Below are 16,860 nucleotides of genomic sequence, written 5' to 3'. Positions count from 1 at the left end.
ACAAATACGAGTCGCTTGCCGGTATCCTGCTCACTAAACGGTTCGAATTCCCGAATGATGAGATACCTTGATCGGCAACATAAGATGACTAGTGGCAGAGCGTGAAGCACTCTGGTTTAGAAAAGGCTGTTCCCCCGCCTTGCGTCCAGAGATTCCTATTGGCTACTGGCAACGACCGAATAGTGAACGACATTGGCAACCATTGATACGCCCAAGGGCGCCACTGAATGTGAGAAACATCATACCACCAGCTAAACATTCCTTGCCCTTGGGCAGGGTCGTGGAAAACGTGTTCCAGAAGAAATGTTCAACACTCGTGTGGGAGGGCCCCATTTCCTGCTTCGAGATTGGTTCGATGCATCATCCCCCCAAAGCATGTTGGCTGTGCTTTCGGGAGTCTCCTAGTTTGAGTCGACGTCAAGCCAGGGTCAACGTCGACTTCGAGTGGGCCAGATTCGCCCCGTTCTCCGGAGTCTTTCTCACAAGCCACTCATGGAACCACACCAGAAACCCGTTCACCCGTCCAGGCTCGCCTAGGGATCTAGATGCTGCGGCTTTCCCAGAGTCGACGGTGTTGAGATCCGACTTGTTTCCGCTCTGGGCTACCGTGATCGAAACTCGGCTTAGGTCAGCTGTTGATAAGGGCTTTTATGTGCATTAGATGCAAACCATAGCCTCCTCGGAGTGGCCGGGGGTGCGAGACGTCAAGGATTGAAAGATGCTGACTGGTCAAGAATCCTTTGATATTCGTACTCGTTCCTTCTTAATAATATTCGATTTCACGAGGTCCACCTCGCCTAGGTTCGCGTGCTGACAAAGGTGTGCGATCCAAATGATTCAAACTTCCACCTGCGAAGGCGACCAAGGACTTGGTCATGCCCGCGGCGGTGCCTTGACATTGACCCCTCTCCGAGTCCACAAACCATCTAAAACTTTAGCTGTCAATCCACTGGAGGTACTCCTAGGCCATGGCACTTTGCATCAATTATCTGTAAAGTTCGACACCAAGGGTGGTGCCAGTCCTTTTGCTGGACTGGAGCTCCTCGCTGATACCCTTGCAACAAGCTTCTTGGCCCCGAGACCCAGTATCGTTCTAGGGCTTGTTACCGCGCCAGGAATCGCCTAAGTGTACGCCTTGTGTGGGATAGGCTGAGAGAATGCGCAGCTGCAGATTTGTGTTCTGCTGAAAGTCTCGAAAGTGGAAGGCACTACTCAGCAGGAGATAAAAAGGCCGGAACACATCAGTATTTAAATATTGACTGAAGCTGGCCCACATTACTGCTGAGAAGTGTGTCAAAGGTTACTTCTCATCGGTGATCACTATTGATCAGCTCAGCCAGCAAACTAGATCACCTCATCAATGCTAAGTAATTTTGTTACAGTTTCGGACCTCAGATTACCGAACTGTATAATTATCTCATCGACCGCCTACCATGCCGAAGCCCTTGGCGGTCCAGATCAAGTTCATGTTTGATCGATCAAATCTTTCTTCACAGAGGGATTATGAGCTCCAAAATTCAGAAGCGAGATCTCACATCGCGAAGATCGTCCATATCCGAAAGCAGAAGACTTCACCACCGCAAAAGAAAGCCCGACCCATTCCAGAGTGAGTACACGGCACAGTAGTGCGCTCGCCTGATCCAATTTATGAGGAGATTCTGTGTAGTAACAACAGTTGCGAGATAGTCGAAAGCACAGTTCCGAGACCGAGACCGACAGTTCCGAATCATCTACTGAGATCACTGTGGCTCAATCGACATATGCACCTTCCCTTCTCAGCACCCACTATCTCGATCCGCTTTTCAATGTTCCTCATCCCAAGGAGCGATCATTCTACAAGGCTATGGATATCTGTCAGTAGCGACCTGATATTTTGTCCCGCTTGCACCACTGACTGCTGTCTCCGAACAGGGTTTCAGTGGATCCTACCCAGCGCCGCGCCCGCCTTCATCATTTTCAATGTAGGGAACATGTTTGCATCTGTGAGTTGTACCACCGCATCCGAGTCGGAGTACAGAGGGTTCGAAAATTTTGACCTTGGTATGCAACAGTACTTTTCGAGTCCGGGCTGTCAAAGTGAAGCTGCACAACACTGCATAGCCGCTCTTGCATATGGCTGTCTTGAACAACATCGGCAGGAGACCATGAGCTGGGAGTATGACTATCGCCAGGAGCAGATGAGACACAATGGAGCCGCGCTTGCCCTTCTCAAGAAAGACATTGCCTCAAATAACTTGACCGGAAATAGCCCCACCACTATCAATACCATTTTCTTACTGAGTTTCCTTGCGGTAAGAAACATGACCACGAGTAAAGATTCAAGGGACGTTTGATTGACAAATATTGAAGCAATTCCGAGGCGATAACCAAGAAAGTGCACTGCATCGCAGAACCCTGAAAGGTCTTCTCGGAACCCTTCAAGGGCCGATTCGGCGCACAGATTTCGACTCACGCTATGGAGAATTATTGCTGCAGTGAGTTCTTGGTCTTCTGGAATCGCCGTCGGTATTGACATTGGTGCGAACAGGTTTAGTTGCTGGATGGACCTCCTTGAAGGGCAAGAAAACGTGTTGCAAATCATGCCAGATGACGACCTGCAATATGAGCTAATTTCTCCATTTGATCGGTCAACAGTCGCTAAAGGGTACGACATCGAGGCGTATTTGCCTAGTGGATTTGAAAAATTGGTGGCTCAGGGATCCATCACCAGAGAAACCCAACGCCTTCTTGCACGATTCGCACACGCTTGCCGGTATGGATTACAGGCGGTACCGCTGGGAGACAATAGTTTTCCGGATTTTGCCATGGCAAGTCCTCACGTGACATGTTCGGAGTCCAGTTTGGAAAAATGCTTGGTGCTGGCCTTGATCTGTTACGCGCACATGAGATGGGCCATTGCGCCCAACTATGTCGCTGGGATATTGTGTCATACGATCTCGAGGACAAAGCTGGCTCAGGCGTTAGCACAGACACCAACTCCCGATGATCAAGTGGAGGGTAATTGCATGGTGTGGATTTGGTGCATCCTGATCGATTCATATCGATTGCAGGGCTCAGTACTTCCTCAGCTTGGTTTGTCGTCCCTGGGTGAGTTCAAATGGCATTTTCCAGAATGGCAGAGTTGGGAGAGGATTGAGGATGAAATCCTGCCACAATTCTTTTGGAGGAGCGAAGACTCAGTGGCCATTAAGAATGCATGGGTCCAGTGAATTCGCAACAATGAATGGTCTTGCAACATTTGCTTCTGGATAAGGGAGTTGTACTCGGGCGTAGGCTATCTGGTGGAAGTCAAGCGCATTTATGGAGCAACAGGTCCTCACTTGGAAGCGATTTCATCCTCCCGGAGCGTGAGAGAGCAGCGTATCGTGGGAAGAAATCTGTTGTGTGGTCAAGTATTCACCTGGACAGAAAATGCCAAAAAAGACCTTCAACACCGTCGCCCGAGGGATTCGAACCTACGGGAAAAAATATGATTGACTGTCTGTCGTCAGTTCTCGCCCTTAGGGCCGATTTCGGGGGTCATTGCTCGTCGGCTCACCCGTACTGAGAGAGTACACCTGCTGATTCATCGATCATACTCTGAGAACCCCGCCAGCCAACCACACATATCAGGACCCTGACTTAGCAGGTCTTAGGATGATACTTTCACACAGGTCTCTGATATGTTGGAAAAAATTCAGCAACTCATGAATATATCCCTTAGGTGAAGTTCGCAAATAGGTTAACTTGAATAGGATTCACTGGCGGTCGCCTTGTGGTTGCCTGCTAGTAGTACGCGCTTTTCCCAAGCACAGGCACTGCACGCGCAGGAGTTTCCGTTTTGGTAGGAAATGATGCCGAATTAGGAAGATCATTTGAAGTTTCATCACCCAGCAGAAGATTTTTAATGCGTTTTGCCAGGGGTTGCGACGCGTTGCGATTCAGTTTGGGAGGCTGTGACAGTTTTTTGTTACGGTTGTGGGCGGCGAGGCGGGTTCTTATAGAACGAGCAGGGTGAATTAGCTAAGTGCTGAGTCAGCGTATGCAGGTAATCATCTTGGTCTGGATTGGCTGGCTCAAATCATCATCCCTCGTACCCCAGAAATGCTTCGTACCATACGTCGTCGTTCCATCGCAGCCGTGTTCCGCCTGAACATAGTTGCTACTCTCACACCTACTCTATACATTTCAAGACGAACAATCTTTGTCACATCGATCATGAGGTAATAGATCCCTGCCAACAAACACTTTAGCAACGGACACATCATTGAGATCGCCATGTCCACCTCAAAAGACCTACCACCACTCACCTTGAGTGACACTCGCTCCTCCATCTCCGCGGTGCCCATGAGTGAAGTCGAACCAAGCCCCGTCGACGAGGAAGAACCACCAGAGTATCCAACCAACCCTTCCGATGTCGAGAAGCAATCCCTCCCGTCCTCGGCATACAACACAACCAACTTCCTCGGTCTCACACCCTCCACCACCCTGAAAGTCCTCTCGAGTCTCCAGAAATACTCGACCATCCCGCCCACCATCTACCTGACCATGCACTACGCCAACACCAGCCTCATACCGCTGATCACCCAGTCTGCGCGGGAATCCGACAAATACCTCCTCCTCACAAGACCATACTACCAGTCCTTCCCACTCGAGCCGCTGCTCATCTTCGCACCCATCATCACCCACGTGGCCAGCGGCCTGGCACTGAGAATCTACCGCAGGCGCGTGAGCGCGCGGAGACACGGCGCGGAGACGCACGGCCAGCGCAAGAACATTCCCTGGCCGAAACTCAGCCTGACCTCCGCGCTGGGCTACGCCATGTATCCCATCTTCGCCCTGCACGTCCTCACCCAACGGATGATCCCCAAGAAGATCGAGGGCAGTTCCGCCGGCGTCGGCCTCCGCTATTTCGCGCACGGCGTCGCCCACGACCCCTGGGTCACCAACGTCGGCTACGCCGTCTTCGTCTCCATGGCGAGCTTCCACTTCGTGACCGGCGCCGCCAAATTCCTCAAGCTGTCCAAGGAGTATATCACCGAGGGTGGATATTCTGGACAGATGAGGAAGAAATGGAGAGGCAGGATCGTCAACGGCATTGCGGCGCTCACCGCTGCCCTTTGGATTGCTGGTGGGCTGGGCGTGGTCGGTCGCTCGGGTAAAGGTGTCGGCTGGGAAGCCACCAACTGGGATAAAATCTACAAGGCCGTCCCGCTGATTGGTGCCACTTTTTAAAGTCGCCCTTTGCATTTATCGCTTGTAGATGTAATAATGGTGGAGCCATTGGATCTGTTGTTATTTTGGGGAAGGGTTATCTACATGTTTACACTAGACAGCGTCACGGTGAGGAAGGATGGAATGCCTTCAACTCCTGTCGGGTTAAGTCGAGGATGGCCCTGTATAAATTCACTTCTGCACAATTGAACAAAGTACTTTGTCTTGAAGACCACGAAACTACGTCTCATTCTTCACACGACCCTAGAATTGTGATGTGATCCGCAGCAGCATAGTGAATGTTCTGCAGCCATATAATTGAGGATAGGGGCGAACCGGATTTGTCACTCGTTAGTAGAAATTCAGAGACCTGTGTTTCAACCTCAAAGCCCATACAAATTCACTCCGATGTCAGGGTATCCTCCAGTACAGGAGAACATGTACCACCACTGTAAAGAGCGATTCTCTGTTCACGATAAAGAGGATGAACTGCGTGTGTGCTCAAGAGTCAAGGAGAGAGAAAGGGTGGCGTGAATGCTTCGGTAGGTAGTCTTAATTGAATGTAACAAGGTCTAGTATTTAGTATAGATTTCGTAAGTTCCCTTTTCACCACCAGTTCACTCTGTTGATGCCAGGGGCTGCCATATAGCCCACGAGATGTCCCATGGACTTCGGAGGTTACTGTGCAATGGATGGATTAGCCATGGTCGTTCCTCAACTCAGCGCTTTGCATGCAGGTATTGCTTTTGATCAGAGAGGGGTAGGGGAGGGAGCCAGTGTCGATTAGCTGACTTACAAGCACAGATTTTGGATGGGGAGCATGAATGGGAACGGAATGGTGTATTTTGGTGGCTTTTCAATCGTGTCGACTGGCGATGGCAGCACAAACGGTGCCATGACTGGTGCGTTGCCTGTTCCATTATGGGCGTTCTTGACTTCGAACCTGATGTGTCTGAGATATGGCAGGCGATACCGAATGGCTTGCAGCCGGTCGACGAAGGCCTGAGCTTCAGTGTGTGAAGACACCAGGAGTGAAAGTCTCTGTACGGAGGCAGGAACGCATTCGACAAAGGCCACTTGCATGGAGGGCCAGGTGAGTGAGAGTTCGCGGATATTCGGGGCCTCCATGAGTAGTACTTCCAGGAACGTTGTAAATGCCGTGTCAGGTGTGAGACTTGAGGATATATAGAGCATGCGCAGGCTTTGACTGTGGCGGTCGTACAGGCTCCCCAGCATCCTAGTTGTGAGAAAGACATGACCAAATTTTGCGTCGGCTCCCTCTTTGATCACTAGGCGCTTCAAAGGCCGGATTCGATTTAGGACATGATGGTCAATAGACTGGACGATTTTGCTTTGGTCTCCAGGACCTGGTCGTATTCGCAGCCCTCTGGGAGGTCCGATGATGGAAAGGCTGTCCAGTGAGTTCAATCCACTCAAAACCTCTGCAGTGTGAAGAGCGCTGGTCTCCGAAAAGCCTGCCAGCTGCAATGAGACTAGCTCTCGACAATTGGTGAGACTAAGTAGCTGGCAATACTCGAAGTCGATTCTTAATCTCTGAAGTTTCGAATACTGTGATGTCACCATTGCCAAAATCCCACTCAGTACTGAATTTGACGGGGCACTTTTCGTGAGGCTGCGTGATGATAGGAGGCCTAGGTCTATAAGATTAGGGAATCTTGAGAGGGCGTTGATGATCCGTCTTTTTTCCACCACGTAAGGATGTTGTTCGGGGACAAGCGAATCCCCTATAGATACTCTAGCAAGGAATGGTTGCATAATATCTGACTCGATCTCTTGCAAGTGAAGGCGGATGTTGGTGATACGTTGCAGCAACTCATCTGGTCTGTTTTTGACAAAACGCACCAACTCCTCTTGAGAGCGACAGATCAGCGGTCTGCGATAAAAAGATTCCCTGGCTTCTTCGTATATTTGTCTGCACACACAAATAAGGCTTAGATGGTCTCGCGATTGCACTGAGAGCATCAACTCATAGATTTGTCGCCGCGTTTCAAGAGGTATGGTGAGAAGAGGAGTTAAAGGCTCGGAGTCCAGCGTGCAGGTAGTTTCAATCTAAATCACGATGAGCTTAATTCGGTTTCCTCAATTGGATCAACCTACATCCACGTCCTCTAACCGGGTCATTCTGATGCAACTTCTGCAAGATAAGTGCACTTGTGTTCTATGAGGAATGACTATCCATCGACGGAAACACACGGTCGGTCCTTGAAGGAGCAAGGTTTGCTTTGTGCGGAATGGGGGAGAACTTCAGTAACTGTTAGGGTAAGGTTGCACAATCGACAATCGACAAGAGGATTCTGACCTTCTCGGTTGCAGAACACCGGAGGATTCGATAGTGGGAGTAAACTGAGAGGGAGTCAAGTATTCAAGCATCTCGCAGCAAGGGACCCAATTCTGCCGCCCCATCTGAGTACGAAGGCCAAATAGATCTGGCCAACAACCATAACCTTTCCGAAGTGAATGACCAATTACGATCGGCGCGTTAGGCACAAGTCAATTGGTCTGTGGAAGCGAAGAGCTGGTAGATGGGAGGGTGGTGTGCTTCCACAGGCAACACCAGACTAGAGAGTGCTTAGAGGGACTTATTGGCGACGATTGTCCAGCTTACCCAGTCCGGAGGCTCTGAGATGAAGTCACCACCACATGTGCCAAACAGGCCGTAAGAGGAAGCTCAAAACAAATGCAAACAGCCAATGTCAGACAAGGAAGATGATGCAAAGAAACGAAAGAACATATACTGGCATGGCAAATTGTGGACCAAGATAAAGCCCGCTGGAGGCCATATTTGGGCTGAACACGAAATATGTAACCCACGAAACGAAGAGGCCGAGACGAGGCTCGATGATAGTAGGAGGCAGAAACCTCGACCAAGTTTACGCGGGTTTTGCAATCCCAGATCGCAAAAAAGGTAATCGAGAGTTAGTTTCGGCAGCAGATTCAGAGCGACCCAGAAGTATGGATGTATCTCGGTTCGGGGAAGGGTGTGCGTCTAAGCGATGCAGGCTTTTTGACACCCCTTGGTGATAAGCTACCAGCTCTCGAGAAATGGCGGTTTTGGAAGAAAGTGGCTGCATGTTTGCGATCCACTGTCGCGTGGTGATGGCTTTACCACATGGCAAAGTACCCTTGAAGGAGCTACCATGAAACTCGATTCGGACAGGAGCATGGCATTAGGAAAATTGGGATGATGTGATCATGCTTGCACTTGCTCATAGCCAGACTCTGATGGCTCGATCAAGATGTGGGTGAATTCGAGCTGGGCCAGAACCTTGAGCCTGCAAGGCGCAAAGGAGCGATAACAAACTCACGGGTTGTGCTGCAGGAACGGCGAATTGGGAAGATGTACGTTGAAGGAGCCAATGCTAAGTGTGTGGTGACGAAAGCATGTGTAGTTGGTGATTCGGTGAGAATCAATGACTCAAACGTAGAAACAAAACTTGACCCAAGCATGTCGGGATCTCAAAAGTGGTGGCTTGGCCACGCAGTGGCAAAAAGTGGAGGAGATTTGTGGAGATCTCGAATAGATCGGTCCAAGGGCCAAAGGTACGGAGTACATGAAAAGATGAAAAGTGTACCAGGGAATGGAACACAGACTATTTGACATCAGACAAGACTGATACGGGCATCTCGGCTGGGATCTGGTCACTACGAGGTATTTAGACGTCAGTGGTGTGTGATCTGGGTTTGAGCAGGATAAAGGAAAATAGAGCCATGGCTTCATATCCAGACTCGGATGGGCAGGCGCGCGCCGTGATGGCAATCAACCAAAGGGATGGAGAGGGCATCAAAGATCTCAAGTCGGTGGCAGATTGTGGGTGACTGGTACTGTCGTTGATACTGATGATCTGGGTTAAACCCAGGTGTGTCAAGAAGAGGCCGATGGAGGTCCAGGCCTTGCGGCGGGAATCCAGGGAGACCAAGTGACAATCCTCTACAAAGCCAAGGAGCCCCTCCCAGCATCCATGGATCCGATGTCATCCCTGACTTCCATGTGGCTGCCACTTTTCTGCAAACAAACACGAAGTCGGTGAAACGATCCTTTCGTAAGGACTACGGATACCGAGTAGAGAGTAGATGTGGAACTAGATCGGGCTGATCTCTCACCATACTCCGTACTACGAGCTACATACAGCATGCCAGACCAACCTCAACTACCAACTGTCCCATCGATTCGTCGCGCGACAACCTCTTTGCATCTATGATCTGTGATCCGTGACCAGTGACCACTCATCACGTCTTGGGAACCATTGACACATTCGGTTTCTTCCACCCATGGTCACATATTTCCATGCATCATCACCACGTTTTTTCGGCTCCCTCGACCCATCCTTGTACTCCTGAGTCCTGACCCAAAGCTCTGGACAAGCAAGACATAGCCTGTGTCGGCACCTGTCATCCTCCATGCTAGATGGACATTTTAAGCGAGAAGGACTCCCCCTTGTCACGCTTGAATTTCCTGGAACGGTAGATTCGTATGAATAATCCTACTTGTGAATAACATCATGCCACTTTCGGTTTATGTAGGTAGTACATCAGGTATCGAAGCTGAAACTAATTTGTCCCTGCGGCCAACCACTGCTACCTCCATGCCTATGGCCACCGACCGTTCCCCGCCAGTTCCAGCCTCCAGGTTGAAGAAACGCTTGCGCTAATACATACATCCAACAATGCTTTTGGAGAGCGAGAGCCGGAACCCCCCCTTGTGTCTGTCCAATCTTTTACACCTTGAGAAGTTTGGCCGCATAGGTCGTGATGGTGTCGATCTGGGGGAAGCTCAGCTCCTCAAGCTTTTGTGCATACGGCGTTGGCACTTCGGCACCTGTCACTCGTCCAGGGGGTGCTTGTAGGTAATCAAAGCCATATTCGCATGCTAGTGCGAGAATCTCGGATGCAACTCCAAATGCTGGGAATCCCGACTCCACAGCGAGTAAATGACCTGTCTTCTTGACTGACTTGATGATAGCCTCCACGTCCATCGGTTTGATAGACCGAAGGTTGATGACTTCTGCGTCCACACCGTACTTCTTCTTCAGAACCTCCGCCGCCTCCAGGGATTGGCCAACACATCGCGAGAGGGTGACAATGGTGAGATCTTTGCCGGGTCGTTCGATCTTGGCCTTGCCGAAAGGAATGACGAAATCACTCTTTTGAGCCTCAGCGCTCATGGGGAAGGATTGGCCGTAAAGGAGCCTGGATGGTATTAGTACCAAGTCTTACGGACTAACAACCCGGTACTCACTCATTCTCTAGCACCACCACCGGGTTGGGGTCCCGAATTGCCGCCTTGAGGAGGCCTTTGGCATCCTCTGCGCTCCAGGGTGCAACGACCTTCAGACCAGGAATGCTACCATACCATGCTGAGTAATCTTGTGAATGCTGTGCTGCCACACCTGCTGCGAAACCATTGGGACCGCGGAACACAATCGGGCATGGTTGAATGCCACCAGACATGTAATGTGTCTTTGCTGCAGAGTTGATGATCTGGTCAATGGCTTGCATGGCGAAGTTGAAGGTCATGAATCTGAGAGGAAGGATGTCAGCAAAGGAGTTTGTAGAGCCGGCAGCGACATGACTACATACTCGCACACAGGATGAAGACCTGCTAATGCGGCACCGACGGCCAACCCGCAGAAACCGGATTCAGTGATGGGGGTATCAATAACTCGCTTAGGACCAAATCGGTCGAGGAGGCCTTTGGTGACCTTGTATGCACCTGCGACATGCTGTAAGTTTCTGCACTCTTTTGACCGAACGATTCCAAACCCCACCATTGTATTGAGCAACCTCTTCTCCTAGAATAAACACCTTGTCGTCTTGCTCAAGTTCTTCGGCAAGAGCTTCATTCAGAGCATCACGGACAGTAAAGGTCTGATTGGACTCGGAGGCGTAGCTCCTTATCGAGGGAAGGGTGGCCGGTGCAGCTCTCCTGAGCGAAGGTCTTATAGAGGATGACACAGCAGATCGCTGTGATAGCAGTCTTGCCGCAGGACGGAATAGTCTTGAGGCGGACATGGTGGATGTAAGATGTTGGGTGGAGGATGAAGTTTTTGAGACCAGGGGAATTATTAAGAGTCCAAGAGACCGTTCAACACGCACTCCTGTGTAGGCCCGTAGTAAGGAATGACCAAGTCCTAGTCGACCAAAAACAATCGGATCGAAGCTGGACACCAAAAGTCAGGACTGTAGCAAAGAGTGGAATTGTAGAGGTGGTGGACTAGTGCCAGGGCAGTGAAAGCTCACAGCGTGTTGGGACGACGAAGCTCGCTGTTGGTGTCCAACAATCCCGATGCTCCTCAATTAATATGGAGCTGCGAGCTAGTCCCAATGGGGAGTCCCGCAGCTCGGAGCGATGAGCTCAAGTTAATCCGATTCGGATCTACGGTAGATAATGAATGCACGGGGCGCGGTCGGAATAACTCCGGAAGTTCATTCTCCAGTGAGGACCCTAAGGGTTTCATGACTCGACGATCTGAGGGCTATCATTGTTTACCAGTCATCGCATTTCAATTGGTGACCACCAGGCCAACAACAACAGCCTTGTGTCATCTGGTGGCCGCTGTCACTTGTTCGCATCCTTACTTACTATGTTCTGATCACCCTTTCGTTTCCTGGGTGTCCCATCGACCCAATTTCTCATTTCACCAGGCCCCAGAGTTCAAGATGCGTCTCGGAATTTGGGCTGCCTTCGCCTTCTTGAGCGTCCCAGCGTTCGCTTCCCAACCAGGTGCATCCAACCCACTCGAAGCACCACTCCGGGATCTCCAATTCGGGCAGCTCAATTTCCTTCATACAACTGATACTCATGGGTGGCATGCTGGACATCTACTCGAACCCTCATTTAGTGCGGATTGGGGGGATTATGTTGATTTCGCAGACAGACTGCGCGAGAGGTTGGAAGCGGAAGGGAAGGATCTGTTGATCGTTGATACGGGCGACCGCATTGAAGGAAATGGTCTCTATGATGCCTCGGAGCCCAAAGGACGTTACACATTTGACATCTTCAGTTCGCAGCACATGGATATCATATGCTCTGGCAATCATGAGCTGTACAAGCAAAACTCCTCTGAAAACGAATTTCTGATCACAGCCCCCGCCTATGCTGACAGTTATCTTGCTTCAAACCTCGACATCGTCGATCCCGAGACTGGGGAGCTTGTACCACTTGCTCCGAGATTCAAATCGTTCACCACAAAGAACCAAGGAATACGTATCATTGCATTCGGTTTTCTCTACAACTTTGATCGGAACTACAATAACACTGTAGTACACAGAGTGGAGAATACTATCAAAGAGCAATGGTTCCAGGACGTGATTCGCCGTCGCGATGTCGATCTATTCGTCGTCACTGGGCACTCCGCCATCCGCTCCGAAGAGTTCAAAGCAATATACACGGCTATTCGATCGGTCCAGTGGGACACTCCCATCCAATTTTTTGGTGGTCATTGGCACGTCAGGGATTATAAGAAGTTCGACAGTAAATCCTATGGACTTGCCAGTGGTCGATTCATGGAAACGATAGGGTTTCAGTCTATTAGTGGTCTGGCGACCAACGTCAGCTCTGCGAGTTCTATATCATTTTCCAGGAGATACATCGACAACAATCTATTTTCCTTGTATCACCATTCTGGACACAACTCGTCTTCATTTCATACCGCTCGAGGTCAACATATCTCCAAATCAATCCAGGAGGCTCGCAAAGGACTCAATCTGGACGAGACGTTCGGCTGTTCAGACCGTGACCTCTGGATGGATCGAGTCAGATACCCAAGCAACGATAGTGTCTTCAGCTGGCTGGACCAACAGGTTTTCCCTGGGGTTGTCAACGACAGCCGTCGTAACGACAAGCCGAGACTGGTACTCACTAACACTGGTGCCATTCGCTTCGATGTCTTCAAAGGCGCCTTCACCAAGGACACCACTTATATCATGTGCCCTTTCACCAGTGGGTTCCACTTCCTCAAGGATGTCCCCTACAATCGGGCAAAACATCTCCTCCAGCTTCTCAACAGCGGTGGAGAAATCTTTGAACAAGTTGACCAGTCTTTGGCCATGTGGAAAATGAAGACCCCTCAACAATTAGGAAGCCATCTTGATCGACATGGTGCCCAGCAAATGGCCAGTCCGCAGGAGCATGAACAGGTTGCCCTATCAAGCCACCGTGACTTGAATCCCGGCTACACAACTGTCGATGATGCCGGCCGGGATGGTGATGACACCATTCACTCCCCTATCTCGTTCTATCGACAGCCCAATTGCATACAATCCTTGATCAACTCCCAGAACATTGATCTGGAAGACGCCACTGTGGATGTGGTGTTCAACGAGTTTATTCAACCTTGGATACTCCTAGCTCTCAAGTTTTTGGGCCTGGATTATTCCGAAAATGATGTGGACAAATACATGCCTGATGATAACATGACTACACTTATTGCAAGATGGGTTAGTGAGAATTGGGGGAGCAAATGTTAAACCACCTTGTGCTCACAATCACTCGAACTTTCTTTTGGGGATGGAGAAAATCCTCCTTCTGGTCGAGTGGCTGTTGTCTTTTTATGTATATCTTGGAATATTTCGTCAGAAGCTAGACACCCAGCGCAAGCTGTTGCCAAAACATACTTGGAAATGCCTGATGCAGTCATATTACACCAAATCAATTCAGATGTTGATCATAAAGCAATGCCCAAGTCCGAACACCCTCGCCTCCTTCCTTGGGCCATCCAGTACTGTCTACTCGACCCTTCCCAATCACCACCTCTTCTGCGACTTTGAAGCCAAGCTCTTCATACTCCTTCTTGCTTTCCTCCAATGCAGTTTCCAGATAGACTGGGACGCTTTCCGCCTTTGCCTTATTCAGAAAAACGTCAAAAACCGCCACGAGCGCTGTAAAACTTTCTTTGGCGTCCTTGTCCGGATCTTTTGCACACATGGCGAGGTGGTAGAAGGGACGTGTCTCATAATCAATATCTTTGTTGAAGTCGGCTGGGTATGGGTCCTCGGATGGTGCACCAGACGACTGACTGGGTGCCGCAGGCTGATCGTAGCTGTGAGGACCCTGATCAGGCACTGACAGATATTTTGCCTTCAGGTCACGAGCCGTTTTACGCCACTCCTGCAATATAGGTCCCGGGTCCCGTCGAGCCTGGGAAGGGGGAATGCCACAGAAGTCCGGTGGCTCCCAAAGAGCGGCCGCTGTAAAATCGCCGGACTCGATGAGGACCACGTTCGAGCGGGCAGCGGCAGTGATTCCCAGCGTGAAGTGCTTGGTCAGCCGCTCTGGGGTAATCACTTCGCTGCGGGATGCAGAGGATGGGGTGCCATCGATCTCGGTAATGAAGGCAGTGGTTAGGGGAGTGGTGATATAGGAGCGGCTGAGCAAGGCAATGAACTTGTCCAGCCAGTCCTTGTCAGGAGTACTGGTGACTCGAGTCTTTGTAGCCATAATGATGGTCTACCAGTGAGGCTGAAAATGGGGATTATGTAGTAGTGCAGGATGTGGGGTGTAGAAGGGATATTGGTAGAGTCAGACCCTTCGAGACACGTAGGTCAGATGGTCGAATTGGCGTGCCAGAGGAATACAAGTACAGGAGAAGAGAGAAGAATGGCAAAAGCATGCAGTGTAGTGGGATGTAAGCAGGAGGGATTAGAGGAACTGAGAGTAAATGCCTTGGACTTACAGCTGCTACTATCACTGCCAGCAGTCGGGCATTACGGGCTGCGTCACACCAGACTGCATGATCAGCGTCCCTGATGATCTCTTTCAACATCTGGAAATGCGGGGCAAACGGCTGTACGCTGCACTGGTACGAGTATGAGCTCCGAGTCCGTTAGCTCCCCAAATGGCTTAGTTTGAAGGTGGAGCTTTCGAGCTTGAACGGGGGAGCATTTAGGCTTCAACCTTTCCCCATCAATCCAACGCGTTGAGCCTGCTCGTAGGTCGCCAGGGTTGAGAAGCCCTCTTTAATCATTGCAAGGGCGAGGGTTCTATACTTCAACAATTCAACTCATCATAGATCTCTGGTGACGTGCTTGCGGACGCTGATCAGACAATATCTTTCAACACGGTCCTCTCTAGGGACGTCTCAATAAATTGTTGAGTGGCACGCACGACAGGACCACCTTCCAACACCAACAGTGAATCATCCGGAACAACTAATCTTACTGTAATATGGCTGCAGATGACAGCAGAAAGACCGTTCTGATCACCGGTTGTGCTGCCGGTGGAATCGGACACTCCCTTGCCTTGGGCTTTCACAAACGAAGCTTCCGAGTTTTTGCAACTGCTCGGTCCCTCACACAGTTGACAAAGCTTGCTGACCAGGGTATCGAGACTCTCGAGCTCGTCGTGGACAACAATGAGTCTATTCTATCCGCCCACAAGACCATTGAGAACTTAACTCATGGTCGTGGATTGGATTTTCTAGGCAAGTCAAATCATCCATCTGGAATAAAGCACAGCTACTGACTGCCATTCTGCCATTAGTAAACAACGCCGGCGTCTCGTATGTAATGCCAGCTCTCGATGTCGACGTGGAAGAAGCCAGAAAAGTCTTCAACGTCAATTTCTTCGCAATAGTGAGGCTCTGCCAAACTTTCGCGCCTCTTGTGATTCAAGCAAAGGGCACAATCGTCATGATTGGCAGTCTTGCTGGCGTCATTCCTTATGTCTTTGGTAGCATTTACAACGCTTCCAAAGCTGCCTTGCACGCATATACTAACACCTTGAGGGTTGAACTCGCACCCTTTGACGTCAAGGTCATCAACATCGTCACGGGTGGTGTCAAGTCTCGCATTGCATCCCACATCACCCGCTATCTCCCAGAGAGCAGCGTCTACGCTCCTCTTGAGTCCAATTATATGAGACGACAGACTCACTCCCAGGAGGGTGCCATGTCCACTGAGGCATATGCCGAGAGTGTTGTCAAGCAGATCCTTCCAGGTTCGGGTCCTTGGCCTTGGCGATGGCTATTTAGAGATGCTCGTAAGAATTGGATTTGGGAAGGCAATAAGAGCTGGCTTGTGTACTATGTCAGTGGCGGTTATACTTGGTCCGGTGTGCTCGACTGGTACATGTCTCTCGTCTTCGGTCTTGCGAAACTGCGAAAAGCCCGACAACAATAATTCGATTCAAGAATCCACCAACTTTCCCAGAGAACGAAGAGGCAGCCTACCCTTTCATGTGCGGAACTTTTGAGGTGCTTGCTGTGAGAACATTCGACTTTTAGAAAACTTCAATGTTACCCTCAACGCCTAAAACTAAGACCTGTCATCTGGGTCAGGCTCCAAGTCGGGAACCACAGAGGAGTATTCGAGCTGTGGCAATCAAGTCTGGATATGTGATTATGGGACGATTCAATGATCCGGTGATTTATTCTCTTGGGAAAGTCCGAACGCTGTCGCAGAATCTTGCGAAACCTCCGATCACTAAGACAGGTGGCCACGATCCTGCCTCTCTACATCCATGGTTTCGGAGCATCGGCCATGTGGAGCAATATTCCTTGGTCTTTTGCTTAAACAAGTATACAGCCCTACAATCCGCTCCATAAAGGTTCCGATGATGTCTGAAGTATTGCGACTTTGAGGCTTATCCTAAAGAGTGGCTTCCTCCCAGGCACGCTTGTTGTTCGTTGATTGATAGGACGACGTGCTCCA

The 16,860-nt window shown here is 50.2% G+C and overlaps 7 protein-coding genes across 7 annotated transcripts; 4 read left to right on the top strand and 3 right to left on the bottom strand.

Annotated features, from left to right (window-relative positions):
- Nucleotides 1–1,433: 1,433 nt before the first annotated feature.
- On the top strand, nucleotides 1,434–2,333 carry LTR84_012561 (uncharacterized protein; the record flags this gene model as incomplete). The annotated part of the gene is made up of 3 exons (XM_064856080.1): nucleotides 1,434–1,606; nucleotides 1,687–1,853; nucleotides 1,912–2,333. The coding sequence occupies 3 exons, from the start codon at nucleotides 1,434–1,436 to the stop codon at nucleotides 2,331–2,333; spliced, it is 762 nt and encodes a 253-aa protein (XP_064707980.1).
- A 1,924-nt stretch (nucleotides 2,334–4,257) lies between these two features.
- Nucleotides 4,258–5,214, top strand: LTR84_012560 (uncharacterized protein; the record flags this gene model as incomplete). Its single annotated transcript, XM_064856079.1, has 1 exon — nucleotides 4,258–5,214. One exon carries the CDS (start codon nucleotides 4,258–4,260, stop codon nucleotides 5,212–5,214), a length of 957 nt encoding a protein of 318 aa, XP_064707979.1.
- A 771-nt stretch (nucleotides 5,215–5,985) lies between these two features.
- Nucleotides 5,986–6,777, bottom strand: LTR84_012559 (uncharacterized protein; the record flags this gene model as incomplete). The annotated part of the gene is made up of 1 exon (XM_064856078.1): nucleotides 5,986–6,777. The coding sequence occupies one exon, from the start codon at nucleotides 6,775–6,777 to the stop codon at nucleotides 5,986–5,988; it is 792 nt and encodes a 263-aa protein (XP_064707978.1).
- A 3,152-nt stretch (nucleotides 6,778–9,929) lies between these two features.
- On the bottom strand, nucleotides 9,930–11,223 carry PDB1 (pyruvate dehydrogenase E1, beta subunit; the record flags this gene model as incomplete). Its single annotated transcript, XM_064856077.1, has 4 exons — nucleotides 9,930–10,401; nucleotides 10,451–10,732; nucleotides 10,792–10,924; nucleotides 10,980–11,223. The coding sequence occupies 4 exons, from the start codon at nucleotides 11,221–11,223 to the stop codon at nucleotides 9,930–9,932; spliced, it is 1,131 nt and encodes a 376-aa protein (XP_064707977.1).
- A 648-nt stretch (nucleotides 11,224–11,871) lies between these two features.
- LTR84_012557 (uncharacterized protein) lies at nucleotides 11,872–13,680 on the top strand (the record flags this gene model as incomplete). The annotated part of the gene is made up of 1 exon (XM_064856076.1): nucleotides 11,872–13,680. The coding sequence occupies one exon, from the start codon at nucleotides 11,872–11,874 to the stop codon at nucleotides 13,678–13,680; it is 1,809 nt and encodes a 602-aa protein (XP_064707976.1).
- A 181-nt stretch (nucleotides 13,681–13,861) lies between these two features.
- On the bottom strand, nucleotides 13,862–14,650 carry LTR84_012556 (uncharacterized protein; the record flags this gene model as incomplete). Its single annotated transcript, XM_064856075.1, has 1 exon — nucleotides 13,862–14,650. The coding sequence occupies one exon, from the start codon at nucleotides 14,648–14,650 to the stop codon at nucleotides 13,862–13,864; it is 789 nt and encodes a 262-aa protein (XP_064707975.1).
- A 726-nt stretch (nucleotides 14,651–15,376) lies between these two features.
- LTR84_012555 (uncharacterized protein) lies at nucleotides 15,377–16,329 on the top strand (the record flags this gene model as incomplete). Its single annotated transcript, XM_064856074.1, has 2 exons — nucleotides 15,377–15,632; nucleotides 15,692–16,329. The coding sequence occupies 2 exons, from the start codon at nucleotides 15,377–15,379 to the stop codon at nucleotides 16,327–16,329; spliced, it is 894 nt and encodes a 297-aa protein (XP_064707974.1).
- Nucleotides 16,330–16,860: the final 531 nt, after the last annotated feature.

Source organism: Exophiala bonariae, assembly GCF_035927105.1.
Source record: "Exophiala bonariae strain CCFEE 5792 chromosome Unknown scaffold_8, whole genome shotgun sequence".
In the NCBI taxonomy this organism is placed as follows: Eukaryota; Fungi; Ascomycota; class Eurotiomycetes; order Chaetothyriales; family Herpotrichiellaceae; genus Exophiala; species Exophiala bonariae.
This window is presented reverse-complemented; position numbering and strand designations above follow the sequence as displayed.